Here is a 23,001-nt window from a genome sequence, read left to right as displayed (position 1 = left end):
TGTTTCGCCTACATACGTTAACATTAACCATTAATCTATGATAATAATTAGTCACCATTGTTGGAATAGAACAGTAATACGAAGGTTTGAACGAAAACCGTACAACAAAAGATGAGAGAAAGAAAAATGTCGAAACTCTATTTTAAAAGAAATCAATAATTAACCGAGGAATTAGATATAGCATCTGTTTGATTCGATTAACCTTTCAAAAGAGTAATAAAATGATAAAGAATCCAGAATAAACAACTCGTCAAATTATTATTTGATTTTGTTTTCTTTCAAATAATTATCTCTTTGTCCGCTGATACAAGACTATATATATATATAACAAAATTAATAATTGACTTACGATAATATTTTACATATGAAATTTACGGTATTATATCGATTACACGTAACAGAGAATATTATACATATATAGTCGAACAGTTCGACGCAAACACGCGAGTTATTGAAAAATGTTTTACATAGTTTGTAACATCACGCTGTAAGCTCGCGTTACCGAAACAAGAACCGCCGTTGATCTTCGAATAACTTGGAGCAATTTACGATACATTAGAGAAACATGCGTGAAACATACCATGAAAAAAATGCTGATCTATCCGTGTTGATATATTTGAAAGAGTTTCGCGATATCCGACAGTTAATATCCTCCATAGAAACTTGAGAAAGAGAACAACAGAGATCGCGATATATTTTTTTCTCTCTGTTTTCATCCACTCTCTTGTAGCATCCCCTTTGGATTTACGGTTAATACGAGACGTTATTGCTGAACCTCGAAGCAGAGTAAAAGCGTTCCGACCGTCAATTCATTCCTTCAGATCATGGAGAGAACAAACTGACCAGGTAAAGGCAGAATATTCCAAGGCTAGAAACCTATAAAACGTCCTAAACTGCGGAAACGTGCAAATAAGCAAACAGTGGAAATATAGTTTGGCTCGGATAAATTGTTTTCGGGCTTAAAGACTAGCACCGTGAGAATTCCTGTTCGAATATTTCTTCACGTTAAATATCAACTGTTTGCACTCTGGCGTCAGCCATTAATTAACTTTTAGTTACGTTTGTATAGTATGTATTTATATGTTTCATATAAATGTGGTATCTTGAATGGGGTTTTAGAGGAAGGACAAGTAACGATGTTTTGGTTTAACAAGTAATACTCAATACAACGAACTGATTACAATATCGTCGTACGTCTTATTATCATACTCGGCTCATACTCACACTGTACGATTTCCCAACTAACTAATACCCCCTGGGCTAGCAACCCTTTGTTTTTCCTTAGCCCCACCACGCATGTGTTCCGCGAAGGCCCGTGGCCAGGGTCACGTAGGCCTTTTCTACGAAACTATTCACTCGAAGAACCGACGACACATTGATGGACTCGACGGCGTCTCGGCTCTCGCGGCATTGTTTATGGTTAACAAGACATTTTTCTTAGGCTCTTTTCCACGATACTACATAAATTTGCACAGTATATTTGATTCTTGAAAAGAACTACTGAATTTTTCGCAATTTAACTCTAATTCATAAACCTGATATTCTAGGACATATATTCTCGGATTGGAAGAATCAAAGTTCTTAAATATGTGATGTTACTTTCAGTAATTCGTAAATTATAAATTTAAATTATTTAATGTTTCGAGTCTGACGCCAGTCATTAACTTGCTAGTAAGAAACTTCTTTAATCGCGGAACTAAAGATAACAAAGTACGTCAATCTCAGTCAAGTTGATTTTAATCTTTGCCAATATAGCATAACTTATTTCTAACAGAACGTGATATATTTGAAGATATAATTGATATATTTGAAGCAAGATATTTTCTAGTATCGATTGGCATCGGCTATTTAGTTCCTAATATTAACTAACTATTTTTAACCACATCGTCTTAACAAATTTATTCCCATACTGAAAGCAATCAGCTATATTGCAGGATATGCATGTATGCTAATACCCGGAAGTGCGTGTGCAAATAACTGTAGAGTTTACCACACTGAGAAAAATATTTGCATAACACTGGTAGCGGAATAGATCGAGTCAGAAACGAGTATGAGTGACAATGATGTATCGCAAATCTTATTTTCTATTCCTCCAATTTTAACTTTCTGTATAAAACGTGACTGAATGATACGCGTAAACTTCTGACGTTTGCTATTCACATCTTGCGAAATTTAATTTCTTGTTACAATATTATCTTGCTACGCTACATAACAAAAATTATCTACTTTTGGATAATTATTAGATACTTATTTAGACTCGTACAGTTCTCGTCAATATTTCTATTCGTGATATCTCGGACGAGAACGTATGCCTCTATGGTGAAAATTCAAAAAAAGTATAAAACGATACTGCTAGGAGAAAAATTTTATAGAAGATCGTTTCAATTTCCAAAAATTCATCGTCGAAAGTTTATCAAATTTCTATGTTATAATATTTCTAAATTACGAACGTTTCGTTTTGACCAGTCTGGTAGTTGTAATGTTAACATATTAATATACCGTAGGATATAATCATATTCGCGTTAACTGCAGTATAATAAATTGTTCTTGGTTGTTTTACTTCGACTTAAGATAAAATAAGAAGTTAAGAGCAAGCTTCGCCTGATTTAAACGTAAGAAAGATTCAAGGATAATTCCTGAAGCTGGCGAGAATTTAGAAGCCGCTGTTACACGTTCCGTACAATGGCGATGCAAAATACCGCCATTATACGATCGAACGAGCAAGTTGATGCCAAGGTCTGGCAAAGTCTGCTCCACGAAATCTTTCCATCGGTACTCTTTATTTCTTGCTCGTCGGTGATATAAATTTCTACGGTTACTTTGAAAATGCCCGCCAGCATACCAATGACTCCTCTTTTTTTCTGGATTATGAGCACAATTATTTCGCACGATATCACGGCCAAGGGAGAAAAGTTCGGTTATGTCAATTGTTTGGTAGGAAGTTTTGAAAACGAGCGATCTAATTTAAACGGTGAGAGGGTAGATAACTTTTGTTTCGAGTATTTATACGTACAATAAGCTTTAATCTCTTCCCGTTTAAATCGAGCCGAAGGAAAAACGAGCATTTTGCTTTTAAATGGTTAACGATGCCCGACACGGGAACGAAATGGCACAATAGAATCGGACGAAATTTAATTTCATAGCAGGGTCGCGACTGATGGTTGGAAAAGGATGGGCGCACAGGTCTAAGAAGATAAAGGGCGTTTCGAGGGAAAGCGATGTTTGAATCGTGCTTAATAAAATCGCATGAATATTCAGTGATGGGAGAATTGAAGTTCCCCGCGGAATCGAAACAAAAAGGTCATACGGATTTGCCGTTACAGGTGGCGTTCCCTCTGGAAAATTGAACTTTCGAAATCCCACGTGGATTATTCCCCTTTCCTGTTCATTTTTGTCCCCGACGTCGATTTCGAAATGGAAGTTGGTCGATTAAAACACCATAGAGCGCGAAAATCCCCTCGGCGCCGTTTCTTTTTTCTCTTTGCTTTCTCTTACGCGTGCTTTCCCCATAAATACTTGAATAAAACAATACAAGGGGACCTCCGTGTATCAAAGATAGGACGATTACCAGGACAATAGTAGAAAGAGATTGTCGGTAATTTCCGTGTAATTATTTACGAGATCGTTTATCATGAAATTTTAAAAGCGCTTGGAAAGCATTTTCCATTTACCATGGCGTCTTGTGGTTCGCAGAGAATTTACCGCGGATCCAGGGCAAACAATTTTCACGATTCCGCCGCGTTTCAACGTCGTCTACCGGGGACTGCTTACCGTTTCTACTCGGCCAACGATTGACCAAGAAGCTTTTAACTTGAAACGCAATGGATCAACATCGACTCGGCGGGCCACGAACTGGCTCGAAAAAACGATTCCAAATGCTCTCTGTGTGTTAGAGTTGGTCCATGAAGGATTTCGATGCGCGGCAACGTTTCTTTGCTTGCGAAACAAACACCGGCGATTTAGAGATCCTACGCGAGACTAAACAGACGCCAGCGAGGAAACTGATTCCATCTACTCCTCTCGCCTCTTGGCTCCGTGCCCCAAATCCCCTGTTTTTCTTTATGTCACAGATCCTAAATTTTTTCCATTAATTTCTATCTTCCATCCCCGACTGCTACTACTTTAAGCTTAACGAGGCAATTTTTCATCCGATAACACGCGGATAATTCCTCTTCGAGAGTAGCCGTATTCGTCGATTAATTTAATCAAAACGTTCGGCAAGAATTCAAATACGCCTCTATTTTCTATTCATTGTGAGTTGATGGTTCGTGGAATTGGTACGTTCCGTATCGACGCGTCGCGTCGGTCGGATTCGATGGATCTTGGGCCGCTAGCCGCGGAAGTAATGGAAGCGAAGAGAGACGAATAACAATTTAATTGAACTTCCAGCCGTCTGCCAGTTTCTAAACTCACCTCTATTCGTAATTAGGCTTGCGGCCGGTTGTGGGAATCGTGGTGAAATAATTCAATCCTCCGTGTCTGCGTGTGGCCTAAGGGTTTCAGTATACCTGCCATCTGCTGTAACGAAATTCCCAACGTATTGGTAACTGCGTATTAAGTAGCTGACTACGATGCAACGATAGCCTGGCTAGTCCGTGATAAGATCATGAATTATCCTAACCAAGATCGAACGTATCCTATTCCTAATTGAATCACCTTGACGCGTTCTTCGATAGTTACCATCGAACCGGTTACATATTCGACGTTTCTGTTTTAACGTAATAACGTGATTAGCATTTCGCGAAGGATGACGTACGAAGTTCGGTACCGAGGAGGATTCGCGCAATGTATTCGAGAATGTACAAGTTCCGGTCATTACGAAACAACGTGAAAAGCTATTATTTTCGAAGCACTTCGTCCAGAGGCTCGCTAGATTAGTTATTGTTATGCTTGTTTCTATTCATAGGCGAACTTTCGAATACGAGCGAGTGTAACCGAAGGGACGAACAATCTACGGGAAATATCGCGTTCAACGCGAACGAATGTAACGAATCAACAAAGGGAAAATAATCAAGAAGTACGGTCGACGTTATAAAACGGTTGTACCAACACGTAAGCTCGGCGTGGCCGCGTAGACAAAGCATTTTGACAAATTTATATGCTAATCTCGTGCGGTTGACGAGTCCGAGATTAACTTCGTACCCCAGTTAGCAGTTGCCCACCACCAGGAGCACTCTATTTTCTCCAGTTGCGCAACAAAGTCCAGTTGTCACTTCATTTACGCTGTCCAAAATTCACGTCAACATTATATTCCACGAGGTCAAAAGTTCCATTGCGTATTGAACAAATTAGATTCGAAGTCCATATCCCGAGCAGGCTGCACGTGTCGAACTGCGTGTCAAAGAAATTTTTTCACCAAAAGTTTCGCAACGTTTCTCTTACTCGACCGATTCGGTGCATACGACAGCTCTACGAAATCTCTTCAAATAAACTCTGTCGCGCGTCACAGCGTTCTAGTTGCTCGATTACGATAACTTGAAATTAATCAACTATATATACGTCGTCGAATTATAGGAATATGAAAAACGATACTAATCGATATTAAAAACAAAATATCGAGGGGAAAAGTTATTGGCGTATAGACAGAATCGCGTAACAGAATCTAGTTTCGTTTATTTTCGAATGGAACGGAAGTAAACAGGGAAAAAATTTTTCGATCACCCTCGGTGTCGGAGCTGAAACCGCGATTGCGGATTCGGTGGTCGTCTAGTCTCTGCCAACTCGCAACAGTTCCTGGGTGTCGAAAATTAAGGTCGACGAGGACGATGTCGTGGCCTGGCTTGGTAAACCATCGATGCGCTAGTGGAAACGGGCGTGTCGGAACTTTTATTGTTATCCGAAAATACCTTGGTTCGCCCACCAATGAAATAGATTCGAAACGGTGCGGATCTCCGTAGAATGATATTCTTGTTGAAACAGTAAATCACTTTTACTTGTCTCAATTCGCCATCCCTTTATCTCCGTGCTTCGTTTGTTTTCCTAGGGAAACGAAAATTACCTCTTCTTTTTTTTTTTTTTTTAGTATTCGCCAGTTTTATTCGAAACATCTACGATTCTGCATCGTTACCGTCGATAAGCGTTACTTTATTCAATCGAACGATATTTTATTTGAAAGCCTAAACCGCAAATACGACGACACCGTATCTCCATATCGAATTACGTTTTAACTCGTTCGAAAATAATAACGGTTTGCTAGTAAATAAAATATTGACTGAGTATACAGACATTGCGATATTTTCAAATTTCATTCTTTTTTTTCCCTTTCCTGTTTCCCTTTTTTTTTTTTTTTGGTTGGTATATTCGACACTGGACCGTTAACAATTCACAAACAAACGCACTAAAATATTAACTTTCACAGCTAAATACTTGACGCTTTGCTTGTAGAATGCTAATTTCGAAAAAGCTCGGGGGAGGGGGGACGAAACACGAATTTCCGTCCGCAAAGTGCTGCGCATCCAATTTATGCTTCGCATTCTCTCGTTTATTCGTTTCCATTTTATTCAATCGAATATTCCATCCATTGCACGGAGTATAATTAATAAATGCAATGGAACGAACAAGGTTTCTCGCGACACCGAGAAATACTTATTCATAAGGGAAAGTTTGAACGGGGCTTAAGCCGTGTCCGATATAACAGCGTTTGTACAAGTTCAAGCTGGTATTAAGAGCTTTAATACATCGATAAAGAGAAGTCCTCGATGTAGCCAAGCTCGTTCCCTCGATTGTCGGCTAACAATTGAGAGGTTTAGTGGAAAAAGGGAACGTGTCACATCTGTATCAATGTTTTTTATCCTTTTTATCATCAATTAGTTTCTGTTAGCTTCCATTTAACCATTTTTCATGTATCGATATAACATCTCATGTACGTTTTTATATTACCATGATTTATACAGGATCGTATGAAAATTTCACGCCAAAGAAAGCAAACAAATAGAATATAGATAGAAGGCCAATATACTTGGTCTTCTCGAAAGCTCGTAAGAAGATACTTATTATTTTAAAGATGGGAATAATACCACTCACTTATTCCACTCGAATGCAGTAATAAAAAGAAGAAAACGTTTTTCTAACGAGGACAAATGAAACGGGAAGAGAAGAAAATATTTATAGCAAAATAATACAAATACGCAAGAGTAACTAAAAATTTGTTGTACTTCGACTGTCTTTCCACATATTACCAAACTTTTGGTAATAACCAATTATATGAGAATAGCTGGCATTTATTTAACGTTTAAAGCAATTCCAATGCGATACATTTTCTGGAAAAGCTTTCACGTAAGAATTGTTCTCCCTTCTAAATTTATGGCATTTGTGGCATGTGACTCTTTCCTATCGACCCGCTCAATTTCTTATACACTTTCAATTTGAAATCGCGAAAAATGTCGAACATCTCGTAACAAAAGTTTCCATCGTTGCTGCGGCGCGGCAGGGTTTTAATTTCAAATTTCCACCCTTAGCGGTCCGGCGTCCGTATATAAATGATGCAATTGCCTTCGGTGCAGACGGGTGAAAATAAATTACGCTCCCCCGGCAGATTCCAACGCGTACAGGTCGGCCGGTGCAAATTTATTTGCGCGAAGAAGCACGAAAGAGTGAGCGGGCCAAACCTTCCCTCGTTTCGAAGGGCCCGGCAATAAAGGGATCACTCGGGTCAGGTTAAGGCGATTTATTGTCTAGGTAAGTTTGCCATATTCGATAAAAAGCCACCGCGTATTTGCCGCGCTACACGATATAAAGAGGGGGCGGTAGGATAGGGACAGATAAAGTCAATAATTCCTCGCGTTTGACGCGCGGCTTATTGCTCTTCGCTCGGAGAAGAATCGCGAGAAGGCCAAGAACCGACCATTTGTCAACGATATTTTACGGTTGGATACTGGCATTTTGAGTCTTCGTGGTTCGTGCTTTCTTCGAGCGGATACCATTTTGGTTGAGGTTTGTTTAATTTGAGTCCTAAGGGAGATTTCTCTGTGATTTATAGAGACACCATTCCGTGAAGCTCCAAATATAGAAATAAAGTTACATCGTCGTTCGATTACTTCGATGTTTCTCTACAGTTCTATTTTAAGGTACACGCAAAGAGGACGAATTGCAGTATAAGAAATGACACATGCTTTCCTGCGTAACACCATAGAGCCGTGAATCGTGTCGCGTGACACTTCGGCGAATTCTATTTTGTACGAAATTTCTATAGTCAACATCGATACACGCTGTTACCTTTCGTTACACTCTCCTTTCTTTCCTTTTTTTTTTCTTTTTTCTTTCTACCGAATTCACATCGTGCAGGAAGAATTTATCGCACGGTGAGAATTTTAACAAGTTCTCTTCTATCGAGCAATAAATCTGCGATAACCATCGATCAAAGCAAGTCAATCAACCAGTAGCTCAGCACCGAGGTCGTATAAAACAAACAGAGGTAGAAGATTTATCGTGGATCTATCTGGATCGCGTAGATCGTAGTCAACATAAGTTAAGATATATCGTTGTATCGCACTGAATTTCTATCTATAACTTGTTAACGTTGGTCGCACGTTAATTTTTATCGACATGAAGTAGGTAATAACAATGGCCGAAAAAATAGTATCGTAAGAAATAAATTCCTGAAAAATCTTTTTACATCCTTTCTAAACAATAGTCACTTACAAAAAAAAAAGGGAAAAAGATACAACGTTAAATAATCTCGCCATCTAACGTCACGTAATCGTTAAAAAATATATCCTGCTAAAAAAATCATATTCTACTTTATTCACTGCAGACCCGCTGACGAGACACGTGAACGAATACCAACAGCCGGGAACAACCAAGTCCGATCAATACGCTAGAATTTACTCTCTGTCGGTGGTGCGTTATAAGGGTAATTTCACGGAAAACGCTTCGTCTGACCACTGTCGGAATTCTCTGTACGTTTGAATCAAATCTATTTCTCGATACAGGAGAATTTGGCAAACATTGCCAACAGCGACGAGGCAATTGCAAAATTGTAACATCAACTCAATGAAACTCGTAATTACATATGTTGCAATAATAAATAACAGCCGTTCCTTGTACCGACGTTAGTCATACGTTTCTCTGACACGCACATAAAATATACTCCGAGGACACGAAACGAGACATCCAAAAGTATAGAAACGAGTCATACGCGAAATAATATCTACTAGTTTAAATATCTGTTTAGGGTGGTTTCGTTATCTTTTTAAGATCGTTTGACGAATCTCTCTATTATTGAACTTGCTCGTAATTCGTTCAAACGACGAGGCAAGACACCGTCGTTGCGAGAAGCGACAGCAACACGGTGTGTTTTGCGTGCAACGCGGAGGAACGGCGACGCGTAGCGTGAGGAGAGGCAACGCGGGCTCGGCTCGAGGCTGAAAATAGCCGGAGAGCGCCGCTAGCTCGTTCGCTCGCTTCACTCCGCTCGGCATCGTGCTCCGGCAGAATCGCTCGAGCCTCGATACGAATTTCGTCGGTGGGGCCCGACCAAGAAAACGAACGATCCAGCCATCCTGAATCGTTCGACCGAATTAACCCCTGGTTCGATCCAGGTCGATCCGCAAATCGATTTCAGACAATAGTGAGTGTTACCGTTTTTTTGGTGTATAGTGTAAAAGGAAGTTTCTTTACGGTTTTTCCTTTCGTTTCTCGAGGTGAAACTTCGAGGGCAGTTTTTGTTTCTGATCGATTCGTCTGTTTCGCTATACTGTGAAGTGGCTGAAAAAAAGGCGTGCAGTTTGAAAGTAATGCGGCGTGAATTACCGGTTGCATTGCGGATACTCGACAGACCGATCGACCTCGATGCATTTGCATTTTACTATACGCATCGAGAAGCGTATGCGTGGCTGCGTACGAGTGGGCGCGATACGCGCCACAGGCAGCTTTCTCGAAAGTTTCTGCCTGTTTTAATTACAGATACGTAGAGGCAGCTTTTCTCTTACCTTTTTCTTTCGCGACAATGTTTCCTACAACGGTGGATGAAACGCTCGATTCTTCGATCGAAGAGATCGATCGCGCACAGAGATAGGTATATTCCTTTTAGATGCACGCGACGATGCTGATCTTCCACGTAGTTCGTGTATATTCTGGCAGCGAATTTCCAAAATTGCGAAACACTCGCACGAATTCGTTCACACGGTCCCATCTCGGTAACAAGGTATATTTTCTCACTGCTGCTCCGTAAGAATTGTTCAAAGAAATATTTAGCACTAGGACAATATTAATTTCTGCTGATTCGTTGCCAATTCGTGGCAACGCGTCGCTGATTTATCGGCGGTCGTTCGTACGCACTCTCGGCGATTCCTCTCGGGATCGCGTCTCGCGACTCGCTCATACATCGTCGCGATATCCTTAACCTTCGATTAACATGTTGCCATTTCTAATTCGAGTAGAGGCACGGCCAAGCTCACACGGATCCCTCGCTCGTTTCACCGTGTGGTAAATGCATCTATTTCTGCCGGTTGCTGGAAATAGACGCGAGAATGAAACAGGTCCGAATCGAAGCGTGTGTCTGTTCGCGTCAACGTCGTCTACCATCGCGTTTGTTATCGTCGATGATATCGTTTAATTAACTGAGTAATTAAATTCGATTTATTCGATTGATATTCGGGAACGAATATCGGTCGAGGATGAAGAACTGCTTCAAACTTGATCGAAGAGTTCGCACGAAATTGGATTTATTTCGATTCGTGAGCAAATTGGATTTCCACGGATTATTCGTAACCATTTTATGTTTGGTCTTACGTGTCGCGTGTATATATTGGTTTATAAATTTGACGCGGTTATTAGAATGAAAGAGTGCAATGGCAAAGGAATTTGTTCCAAGTGAGACGTCAGATCGTTATACCTTAAATTGTACCGGAAGTAATACGGTGAGAAGGGAGGGGGTGGAGCAGTTGCTCTAAACTATTTTTACTTAAATCCGTCACCCGTTGGATTTATATCTAAATATACGGACTTTGTTGCTGGAAGCTTTCTCCGTTTAATTGACGCACGTTTACGCATCGCCACTATAATTACGTAAATAGTAAAACCGATAATACCGTTAACAACAATGATAGCAACGCTACCGTAATTAACGCCGCAATTAGCAGTGATCGTGTATAGAAATGATACGCGGCGATTAATAACGCGTGAATGATTCATTGGAAAAATAATAGACCAAGCGATCTGCAATGCATTACGATATTTGCTAAATAATAATAATAAATAATAATGTGTGTTACGCCACGAGGCTTACCACAGGCTGTATTTTCTAACCGTCGCTCGCGGCCCTACAATGTCGCAGGCAGATCGTCTTATCTGACCTCCAGATCATATACAATGTATCGACGAGCGCATAGTTGTCGCCAAGCAGCGAGCTCTCGAAACGTCGAATTTTGTCCGTTACGTTTTCCACGCAAAAACAAACATACGTGATCATAGGCGCGAACGGTGGCGTGACCTAAGTATAGTGGGGGTCGTCTCAAAGATGAGACAAAGAAATCATCTAAAGTCGAACAGTTCCTTGTGACGCGTCGAACGTTACACATTGAATCGAATCTAACATCTAACGTCTATCTCAAGCTGCGAAGTGCGACAGGTCTCGTTATAAGCCAACCTTGACTGTTATAATTTTCGTTTTTAATTGTTGATCGTTGACTGAACTTGTTGTTTCGTTATTTTTATTAAACTTTTATCAACCAATCCAGTGTAGTTGTTCGTATGAACTCAAACCTAACCACCTCTATTCTCGTAATAGAAATAGGGGATTAATCAGTTCGTGGCGTCGGTTGTTTAATCATAACGAGAATTTACGACTCTCGTTGACGCGTTATCTCGCGATCGCGTCTCTCCGCGAACGGTTGAAACAATGTGTGTATCTAATCTCAAAATGCACCAGGTAGAAATACTCTAGGGCACGACGATTACTCGTCTACTTTCCCAATTCAATTAAACGCGGTAAGATCCAGGCAGCCTCCCACTCTTGTTCAGCCAATTTCTACCTTCTACGCTTTCTTTCCGACTTTGATCGTTTAAATCGGTGCGTAGGACGCAATGCAATTTCCCCTGTTTCTGGCTTCTTTTCGAGTAATAGGGTGACCTAATTAATATTTCCGACGAAATACGAAGGATCCTACAGCTTAGACACGATTCGTGCATTCGCTGTATAAATTATAAGCCCAGTCAAATCTTCCGATAAATTGCTAATGAATTTCAAAAATATTTCGCGATCTTTCCCCATCCCAAGGGCGTCTGAAACATTCCATGTCTCTAAACTTCTAAGATTCCGGAACTCGATAAATTCGTGAAATATATCGAGTCGATCAAGATTGCCGGAGATACAGGGAATTCCCAAACTACTAGCCCATTTTAACCCACTTAAATCACCGAAATGAGCAGACCGTCCTGACATAAAGAAAAACAGCAACAAGGGATGGTGTATACGGGGTATCATTTTCATTACGACGGAATTTCGAGCATGCGGAATTTGATTGAAGGAAACGGGCGCTTGCGCAGGGGTTGCTGAGGTTCACGCGAGCCACTCTCCGGCCAGTAGTGGCTGATCATTGGTACGCTATCGGAGGTTAGGACGTCGTCGACACCGTGCTGGTGGTGTTGGTGTTCATCGTCGGCCAGCGCGTAAACGTTCCGCACCGGCAGCCGTGTGTGTGCCACCGGAAAGGCGAACCATGTCGAATTGTGATCGCGTGTGACCGTTCATCCGCACCCTATTGACTACGAGGTTGGAGACGGTGGACGTGCGTCGCGGAGAACCAGGCCAGACCACGACCGAGAAAAATAACGCGAGGGAGAGGTGAACTGAGCTCGGCGTCAGGCTACGTGAAAACGTACCGACGGGATGGCTGACAGCGAGGGTGGCTCCGAGCAGGATGACGTATCCTTCCTCCGTACGGTGAGTCAAATGTTTTCCGTTGCTACATTAAAAATTGATAACGCAATAGGAAAATTTTTCTAGCGATTTATCTTACGATTCCAAAAAGGAATTTAACAGTTGAGCGTGACATGGACTTTTATTATCGAAGGAACGTTTTTTTTCTTTTTTTTTTTTTTCTTTTTTGTTATATTATAGTTTGGTACCATGCAAACGCTGATCCAACGAGAGAAACGTTCGATGGACATTAAACGAATTATTTTCACGTAAAAGTCGCGCGCAGAAAAGTCTTCGACTAGCTCGGATCATCACGTGGGAGCGGTCGAAAAGCGCGCGATGTTATTGAAGGATTGGACTCGGCGAAGAAAGAACGCGACATCGTAGAAGGTCGGATATGGTTCAGGCTCGAACGCAATTAGATGGCAAGCGAGTAGGTGACGTCGGGTAAATCCGCTTAAAAGGCGTTTAAAGTTAGCATTCGCGGTGTGAGCGGTGTTTACGGTGCTGTTGTCTTGCATAAAATCGCGTTTTTCCGTTGCAAAGGACGAGCACGGGGGAGGGGGAGGAATTCAATGAATCGTGGAAGCACTTAAAGTTCTCATGTCGAACGACCTTGACCTCGTTCAACCCGCAAGGATCAGGCAGTAACATAGTGACCGAGAGGGTAGCTACAGCCTTGAGCTTCCGTAAGCTGCACGCGCTCGATGCTCGACTCTTTAATACCCGCCTTTAGTAAAAATATATCTCTCTGATGCACGCGGTCCTCTTATCGGGGAATATCGCCGACCAACAACACCGACACGCGTGTCCATCGATTTTTTTTTCTTCCTCCGTGTTTCTCCCTTCCTCTGTTATTTGCCTTTTCCATTTTCTGCAACACGCTGTCGTTGCGCAACGTTCTGGCCTTTTCTACGTATAAAAAAGCTTGTAAATTCGTTCCATAAAGTACAAAGTATGTTTCAGTGCGAATCTATATACGCTGAATCTCGTTTTTCGAACGCGAATTCCATGATTCGAATTTCGATACGATTCCTCGATTTTACGATAATACGACTTCTACAGGTTGCACGCGTTTCGCGTTTCAAACGGCCGATTCTTGCTTTGGAATACGCGTTACTTTGTTACGTGAGAGCATTCAAGTTTTCTTCCGGGTATTCTCTTATCCTATCATCAGAATGGTATCACGGATACGATGTAAACCAGACACTTCGTGCATCGTATCGCAAGCTATCTCCTCCGCCTCGAGGAGCATCGTCGCCTCACCCTTTCTGCGAGCTTGTAGTACTTTCGCTTTGAACTTTCCGACATGGAACACCACTTTTTACCAGCCTCGCGAGCCACTGTCGTCACGCGTTTCCCAGGCGTTTTGAAGTACATTTCCAAATAGAAAATGATGAAAGGATTAGACGATAGAATCAGCTTTCTACGAGGCTTGCAGACGCATTTGGACTTCCTCCTTCTTCTTCGGGAACGCCTGTGACATCCTCTTCTACTTCCCCTTTCGACGACTGGCTTATCCACGGCTGGATTCGGTTCTTGATGAACAGTCTGTTGCGTTACATTTCTATCAAGAGAACGAACAACGTTGAAATTGCTGCCTTTAAACCTTTAGGAGTTGGCGAATATGTTCATGGAACATAATTCTCTGAAACGCCTGTATCAGCGGTTTTCGATCAGTGATATATACCATGAAGCCTTTATTATCCAAAGATAGTTCTACATGCAAGATATATCGATCTTATTGCTACTGAGTTGTGGTGAACTGGGATATATTTATTTATGAAAAGCATGAAAATCCTCGGTCTACGTCGAAGCTCCTATCGATCACCATTGGTACATGACACATTTTTGTAGCTTTAAAGAACTATTCGTGAGTTTGTTACAAGTAATATTCGCACGAAAATCATAAAGTGATCATAAAGCGATCGTGAAATGTTTGCGAATATCTTGCAGGCATTGTTCGCGAACTATCTTCCATGTCGCAAATACCGTTTACCAGTGAGAACGCCTAACCCGTTGCGAACCTAAAATATTTTTCCTCAAAAACAAGACCAAATAACATCTAATTCGTAAAATAGCGTTGAGAATTGCTTTTAATTCGAAATATCGTTAGGAGGATCGTTCACGGAAACTACTCGTGACCCAGAAGTTGCACGGGGGAATCTTTGAAGAATCGCGCATCCGTAAAAGTGGTCGTCCAAGTTCCAAGGTCTCCAAGGAAATTACTATGCCACGAAGAAATACCTTAAACCAGAGGTCTTTTGAAACATGGTCCGCTATAACCGACGCTAATTACTTTTCTTTGTCGTATTTCCTTCGCTATTTCCAAGGTACGAGATGCGTTTGATTAAACGAATCGAAGGAAATTACGTGCTAATGAAATTACACGATATCGCATATCCCCATCCAAAGTGTTAAGCGACTGTAAGTGGCGTTCGTGACTGGGAAGCATAACCGAATATATTTGTTCGAAGAGAAACAATGTTATCGATCGCCACCGAATTTCACGTTTTTCGCCGATAAAATATACTGCATTTTAGTAAATATGTATCGGCTGAATAAAAAAAAAAAAAAAAAAAAAAAAAAGAAGAAAGAAAGAAAATGTTTAGGGGCATGCAACGTTATATGGTTGTCATATGTTTTTGGCTGGTGTGCGACGTATCGCAAATCGATTATCTCAACCGAGAAAATACATTTTTAATATTTCTTTGATCCTTTGAAGTTGAGTTCAACTATATGGGATTGCCGATTCGTTGATTAGGAAATCGTGCGAGAAACAAGTTTATCGTTGGATTCACGACGAAATTTAATCGAGACCGATCTAGTTATAGGAAAGCCAACCTCGTTTTAGAGGAACGATCGTGTCGATTCACAGATAAATGATTTTAAACACGATTCTAGCCTAGTTTATAGGATCGAACGTGTCTCACCTGTCGTCATTAGGATTTTCATAATCGAATGGTCGATCCATGTTCTATTGATGTGCCGTTATTATTAAGCTTTACTTGAAAATTTGATTATGTGTGGCCGAAATCTGAAATGTCCAAACGGTTGAAAACATTTGAAGCTTTCATCGGCTAGATTCGCTTATGTAGGAACAGAAGAATCGATAGTGTTATACGTGAATCGAGCATTGATACGATGGAGCTGATTATAGCCGAACGTTTCGTTTATCATCGACACGCAAATCAATAATTTCTATCTTTGTTATTAATCCCAGTAAAACCATCGTCTCATCGTTTCACGTCCCGTTTACTTTATCGAGCGCCGATTAATGCGATTAAACGAAATTTATAACGACGCATTCGTTCATCCAGTTTAACGAAGACAAATATACATAATCTTTTCGAAATTATCGCTAGCCTTGCTTGGCACGAGAACGAGTCCGACGTAAATCAATTTTACCCCGCTTCGAGAAAGGACGGAAATAGGAGCGTAATTTCATTCTCCAGTGTTTTCTCTCTTTTCTTTCTCTTCCTTGCACCGTTTTCAATTTCAAAAACTGGTATAAATCGTTTAACGTAATTTCGCGAAAATATATCGGACGTACATAGAACCGCATGGATGTTATCTTTGACGGTATCCGTCCAATGAAAACGTTCGAGAACGTTGAGATGTCTCGAGAAATATAAAGATGGCTAAAAAAAGAAAAGTCGTGACATCGCTCACGATCCGCTGGTTCGTATGTAATGATCATTAATTAAGCTAATGGCATCGTAGAGCGCCCCTCAAAATTATCGTGCACACTTTTACGATTCGCCTACATTCACTCGTCGCTAGCGGCACGAGTGGCAACAAATAGACGATGCTGGCTAATTAAAATTAATACTAAATTGGACCGTTTAAATATGCCGTGCGTCTAGCGGACGAGCTACTTCTAGACTGTCAACTCTCTTCTTTAAGAGCGTCGTGACAGTTAATTTTAGCAATCGACGTTGCATTGTTCCGTATGATCAATACAGCTTGTGTAGGTATCTCTTCGTTAAAGATTCCACGTCGAAAAGCGACCGTCCGAGTTAATAATGTGCTTCGTTTCAACGAGTACTTGCGTACGAGAACGCAAAGAACGTATCATTAACGATTCGTAACAATTGCTCGTCGATTTCGTACACAACCACGGGCCAAGTAGCCGATACGAGTGGTTTGGAAAGTGCTGAAAGCACCTCGCTGTACAATGAAGATATCGATCGGCAATTAACGACGTAATCGTTCCAATCGAAACGTTTATTCCTTTTAAACTGTGAAATTATACCTATACGATTGAAGAATGATTCTTAGTACGATGTCATGAATGGATTTGACGTATAAAGATAAATTAGTAACCTTAAACTTCACCACATCAATTTCGATGAAGGTTGCTAGATGCAAAGTGAATTTGTCGATTCATAACCGAAAGTCGAGTGATTTACATCTATTAGACGTTAGAATAAAATCGCGCCGAATTGTTGAACACTAAAATATAAACCTACCCTTGACCCGCGCTTGCAACACGTTGCAGGTTCGATCGCGGTTGCTGTCGCGGGCAGCGGAAATAATTGGTTTATTTGATTCATTATCCGTGTTCGATTGCTTCATTCTCCATAATTGAATGGAACACCGAGAAAAGTCGTGATTATACATAGATCGTAAGCGACCAAAATTCCTATATTGTTGTCCCCGTAATTTATTGATTCTACCGGAAATTATTCAACGAACAATTGAAATAGAAATTTAGGTAGAGAACATCGTCGATATTCTCGTGAAATAAATTTGCAAAGATATATTTGTCTATGAATTATTCGTGCAGCAATATTCCGCGCTCGAATGAAATACCACGAGAAATTACGATTGCAACTTGTAATCAGCCATCGATGATCCTTAGATTTTATCAGAAATTGCTCGACTGTTCTAACGAACAGCTAAAATAATTAAAATGGGAAACGCCATCAACGTTGTCGTTGGACAAATTTGCAAAGGTGTTGGCAGGCCTGAATAGCAAATATACTCGACGGCCGGATGAGACTTGCGTGCCTTTCCGTATAACCCGGTAACACGTTATGTTAATTCACCCCCGAACACGTTTTTCTCATAATACGCCATAACGGCGTTCGTGTTGTACGCGTTGCGTTTGGATATGCGTGCTCTTTTTATCTGCGTGAAAAATATGTAAAGTAACGAAGCGGAACTGTCGTTACTCTTGACGTCGCGCGTACGAATTCTACATTGAGGAACAACACGGAATTTTTGCGTGCGATACGACGAGGCATGACGGGTCGTCGTTGACGATAGAAATAATTGTGTTACCATATTGCACCATTGGTCGTCGATCGCAGTGATAAAGAGCGATTGTTTAATTGCGTTATCGAGCGTAGAAACTTTCCACGGGCCGTCGAATATGCTCCAAGACGCTAATTTGAAACGCACGGGCGAATTAGAATCGATCATTCACATCCGTTCGAAACTCTAAATCCGTCCGCGGCCATAATCTGCCGCTTTAAAAATACTTTCGCTATATTTACTTCAAAATTATCAAAGCATTCGATGTGACCAGTTCGTGTACCTTTCGGTAGAAATTTTCCACATTTGCAACGATAAATTTTGAGTATTTGAATGATTTGTCGTAAAATATATGGATAAAAGTTTGCATTATATTTTTTCATATATTTCTGTTTTCAAGTTCCTTAGTAGAAATGTTATATTTTAATCGTCGATAATTTCAATACTGTTGTTAAAGAATGCAATTCTAAGCGCACCGCCGTGTCGCGTCACTGTTTTATTTCAAATATATAGTACATATTTTTTAGTCAAGTTCGAACTACTTCGAAAATTCTTGTCTGCATATTTTCGCCGAATTGCGTTGTACATTGGCGGAATTGCATGATAAAACTCATTCGCGTGAGATATGACTCAGTCGAAGCCACTGTCTTATACCGAAGAATACTACCACTCCTGACTCTTAAGTAACGCTTAAGCAAAGCTTGCGTAGTAAAAACAGTGAAATCGTTTCCCTGACAATCCGCTTTGAAAGTCTTGAGAAGCGTTTCCCAGTATGCTTGTATAAAACCAGCGTCGAGCATTCCTGAGACGGTCCAAATTGGTTCTGGCACTGTGCGTAACATCTGCCGTTTGGCTCACATCATATTTTAGCGTTTCGCAAAGGTCGTCGTTGGTTCTCGTATTTCTAATGCATCAATGAATCATTTTTTAAACACAACACCTCTTCCTCTCACTACGTTGCCATTTTTTATATGTTTATTAAATAAATGAACATTTCGAAGACTGCGTTATTTCAAAAGAATTACCAAAGTTTCTATTATATAACGGTTATGCAATGCTACGAGAATTAAAGACAGATCGGCGTTTGTTAGTACTATATATTAGTTATTTCGAAAACCGAGAATTTCGAAAATTACATTATTGCAACGAAATACCATCGAAATGTATATAACATCGTTGTATATAGTATGTACACGATGCTATGGAAATCAAAAACAGATCAGCGTTTGCTAGTATTGTTTCGCGTCTCGGATAATTAAATGAAAAATGATGAAAGAAAAATTGAATTCAACGATGAATCGAAATTGTAGGAGGACATGGTATGTCTGTCCTGTACCGCAACTGGTGAAAGGGTTTGCCTCGCAGCTGAGGGGTTTGGTAATCGACACTGTTTCCTCGAGAATATCGCAGACAAGGTAGAATTTTTAATTAATTCGATTGTTGTATTTCGTTACGATTGTTGACAAAGTTGAGCCAAATAAACGTAGAAATTTAATATTGACCATTTTATTTACAATTGCAGAACATACCACCTGACCTGTCGCAATGCGTATTCGTAATAGAACAAGCTCTGTCGGTGAGAGCTCTGCAGGAATTGGTAACCGCCGCCGGTTCCGAGACGGTAACGTACCACTTCTTTATCACCCTTCATCGTACGATGATCCTCGTGTGTCACTGACACGATCGTTCGAACGTTACGTTGTCGAAGCAACTGTTTCTTTTCTAATTTTCGTACAATCCTCCACACCGTGATATTTTTTCGTTTTCCTGTGCAGGCGTTCTTGTCATATATTTTGTTCGATAACTGTGACAACAAATAGTTGCAGTATGTTTAATCCGTACGATAAACAGGACTCTCCTCTGCATCGTGCGTAAATCGATTGGTCGACGTGAATGACCTCTGTACTTAAATCACCTGCATAGGAGTGGGCCATAAAATCCATTTGATCTCATGTATCGTATACAGAAGAGATTAATCAATATCATTTATCCATATTTTTGTAAAATTGTACCAACTAAACTGAACGATGCACTTAGAAAGTAGATACCTGCGATTTTGCGAACCTATCCACCTTGTTTTTGATATACTGCGAATTGAATTGCGTTTGAATCGCTGTTATTTCCGTACCATTTTTATTCCTCGATAAGACACAACAAAATAAATTTCTGAATGCATCCGCACGTTTCCTTATCCAATAAGTGTGGCATGCGTCCATGTAGCCGTGTAACACGTCTCAAATTGTCTTTCATTTGTCCGTATTTGTTTTTATGTCCCATGTTTATGTCCAATTTTTGTTACGTCGATGCGTTGCACCTCACCGCAAAACGAGAATTTCATGCAAAACATTTTTACCTATCGACCGACATTGTAAGCGTGTTGACCGAATTTTTCTTTCTACTATTCTTTCTCTATCTATTCACGATTGACAAAGCGAAAGGATGAGATTTACAACATCTGTGTTTCTGTTTGCAGCAGCAAGAAAATTTAGTAAGTATACCTTCCGTATCGCTCTAAGACACCGTTTACGTTTACGTTTACGTTTACGTTCATGCTTGTGAGTAACGTCATTTGCCTGCACCGATCTTTTCATTCTTTCTCTTTTCTCTTCCATTTTGGTTATTCTTTTCTTTCCTCCTCGTTCAAATTCTCTTTCAATTATGCATCTTTCTATCTTATGTTTAAATACTGACACAGTTACGTTGTATGCTGATCGCGCGAATTTCTATGACTGCGTATTTTTCTCTTTTACGTTCAATTAACATACAATCAATTTACGCATTTATTTTTTCGATCGTACGAGCATGAATACATGCCTGCCATTGACATTCATTCGTTAACAATCATTATTTATGGCCTTCTCTTATCGGTATGCTTGTGTACTTATTTTATGTTTCTTTTTTTCTCTCTCTCTCTCTCTCTCTCTCTTTAATCCGTTTTCGATCTACGTGTATCTCAGGCCTTCTATATATTTCATCTAATTGCTAGAACATCGTTCCGTAATTTTAGGGAAAGGGCACTGGATCTGGACACAGAACGTTATTGTATGGCAACGCTATTTTACTGAGGCATCAAAACAGCGACATGGTAAACAATTGCATCTTTTTTCGCACGTAATTGATAAACGCATCATCGTTTGATCGTCATTTTCACAAGAACTGACTGTTTCGTTTACAGTATTTGGCGTGTTTATCGACCAGCTCGTCCAACGACAAGTTGGCTTTCGACGTAGGTCTGCAACAGCATTCTCAAGGTTAGCCGAAGGAACGCGATCGAATTAATATCAACTAATATCAATTCCTGTCGTGTTTACGTGTACGTAATACGATTGATGATTTAGGTGAGGCGTGTTGGTGGACTGTGCATCCAGCATCGAAGCAGAGGTCAGAGGGTGAGAAGGTTCGAGTCGGTGATGACCTTATTCTGGTATCTGTGGCCACTGAGAGATACTTGGTAAGCAACACAAACAGAAAACAATAATATTTTCCAGTAATATTCCCAATAGCTCCATTCACAATGATATTTATTAAGCATCGCATTGAAATAAACAAATATTTTGTTGTCTCATCGTCAGTTCATTAAAATACGCACTACCTTGAAAATTAATCTCGTCCACATTTATCTAGCACACAACAAAAGAAAACGACTTATCAGTGGTTAACGCCTCGTTCCACGTAACTCACTGGTCGGTACAACCTTACGGCACTGGAATCAGCCGGATGAAATACGTTGGTTACGTATTTGGCGGCGACGTTCTACGATTTTTTCACGGTGGCGACGAATGCCTCACTATACCGTCAACATGGGGCACAACACCGAGTCAAAAGTAAGTGTTAAAAATTCAACCCCTTCCTCTATCCCTTTAGACTAACAAAACCGTATGCACCAAAATAACTATTTTTATGCAAGTTCATATTTTTGTAAATAGAACTAAACAAAAGATGTAGCTTGAACGGAAATTTGTTTCATCCACTGAGCATCATAACGAATACTATATTTCGAACGTTTTATATATTTTTGCATATAGTGTGCATTCTAATTTGCATCTTTAAATATCTCACAATGTACAATCCGATTACGCTTCACACTATCATATTGTCGCATTCATTGTTGGAAGGAAAATTCTTCTCGAGAAAATTAATTACAACTTGTTATTTATTTATTTTCGAAATCGTCGCGTTGATTCCACTAGAGATAATCGTTTCTATGGATAATTCGATTAGCGCAGCTAAAGCTACATATGGCTTCTAGTAGTTAATATATTGCTTACAGTATAGTGGTCTACGAGGGAGGCAGCGTAATGAGTCAAGCTCGATCTCTATGGAGACTGGAGCTGGCAAGAACTAAATGGGCCGGTGGTTTTATCAACTGGCTGCATCCGATGAGGATCAGACACTTGACAACTGGACGTTACCTTGGTGTTAAAGAAAACAACGAACTGTACCTGGTCGATAGGTAGATATCTATTAATAGGTATTAATAGGAAAGTTCAAAGGTCAAGTCGAACGTCGTGCCAATAATCGTAAGTTACATAATTATGTTCTGTGTTTGAAGAAACGAGGCAACGACCGAGACTTCAACGTTTTGGTTACGTCAAGAGAAGGATGATCAGAAGATCATTCTCGAGGATAAGGACCTCGAAGTTATCGGTACACCGATCATCAAGTATGGTGACTCGACTGTTATCATGCAGCACGCTACTACTTGCCTCTGGGTCTCGTACAAGGTATACATTAATAATAATTTCTTTCTTCTTCTATTTTCTTATATTTCTTATATTTCTTTGATTCTTATATTCAAGCAAGTGAATTATTTAAACGAAAAAGTAAAGATACACTGCTGCACAAAACTTTTAGGACAGTTTAATAATTCATAAAAGCTGATC

General features: G+C 40.3%; 1 protein-coding gene across 8 annotated transcripts in view; it reads left to right on the top strand.

Moving 5' to 3' along the window:
- Window positions 1–9,399: 9,399 nt before the first annotated feature.
- LOC126918700 (ryanodine receptor) overlaps window positions 9,400–23,001 on the top strand; it is a 41,963-nt gene continuing 28,361 nt past the window's right edge. For 6 of the 8 annotated variants that reach the window (XM_050726902.1, XM_050726897.1, XM_050726900.1 and 3 more), the window contains exons 1-11: window positions 9,400–9,568; window positions 12,487–12,883; window positions 19,429–19,533; window positions 19,641–19,739; window positions 20,592–20,606; window positions 21,126–21,203; window positions 21,294–21,369; window positions 21,457–21,569; window positions 21,743–21,942; window positions 22,389–22,571; window positions 22,671–22,842. In XM_050726902.1, coding sequence (XP_050582859.1) covers window positions 12,830–12,883; window positions 19,429–19,533; window positions 19,641–19,739; window positions 20,592–20,606; window positions 21,126–21,203; window positions 21,294–21,369; window positions 21,457–21,569; window positions 21,743–21,942; window positions 22,389–22,571; window positions 22,671–22,842 — 1,095 coding nt within the window. In that variant the 5' untranslated portion in view covers window positions 9,400–9,568; window positions 12,487–12,829. The remainder of the gene's footprint in view (window positions 9,569–12,486; window positions 12,884–19,428; window positions 19,534–19,640; window positions 19,740–20,591; window positions 20,607–21,125; window positions 21,204–21,293; window positions 21,370–21,456; window positions 21,570–21,742; window positions 21,943–22,388; window positions 22,572–22,670; window positions 22,843–23,001) is intronic. The other 2 variants (XM_050726901.1, XM_050726903.1) reach the window with 1 other exon arrangement.

This window comes from Bombus affinis, chromosome 7, assembly GCF_024516045.1.
Source record: "Bombus affinis isolate iyBomAffi1 chromosome 7, iyBomAffi1.2, whole genome shotgun sequence".
In the NCBI taxonomy this organism is placed as follows: domain Eukaryota; kingdom Metazoa; phylum Arthropoda; class Insecta; order Hymenoptera; family Apidae; genus Bombus; species Bombus affinis.
Note: the sequence above shows the minus strand (reverse complement) of the source record. Positions and strands in the feature narration are given on the sequence as shown.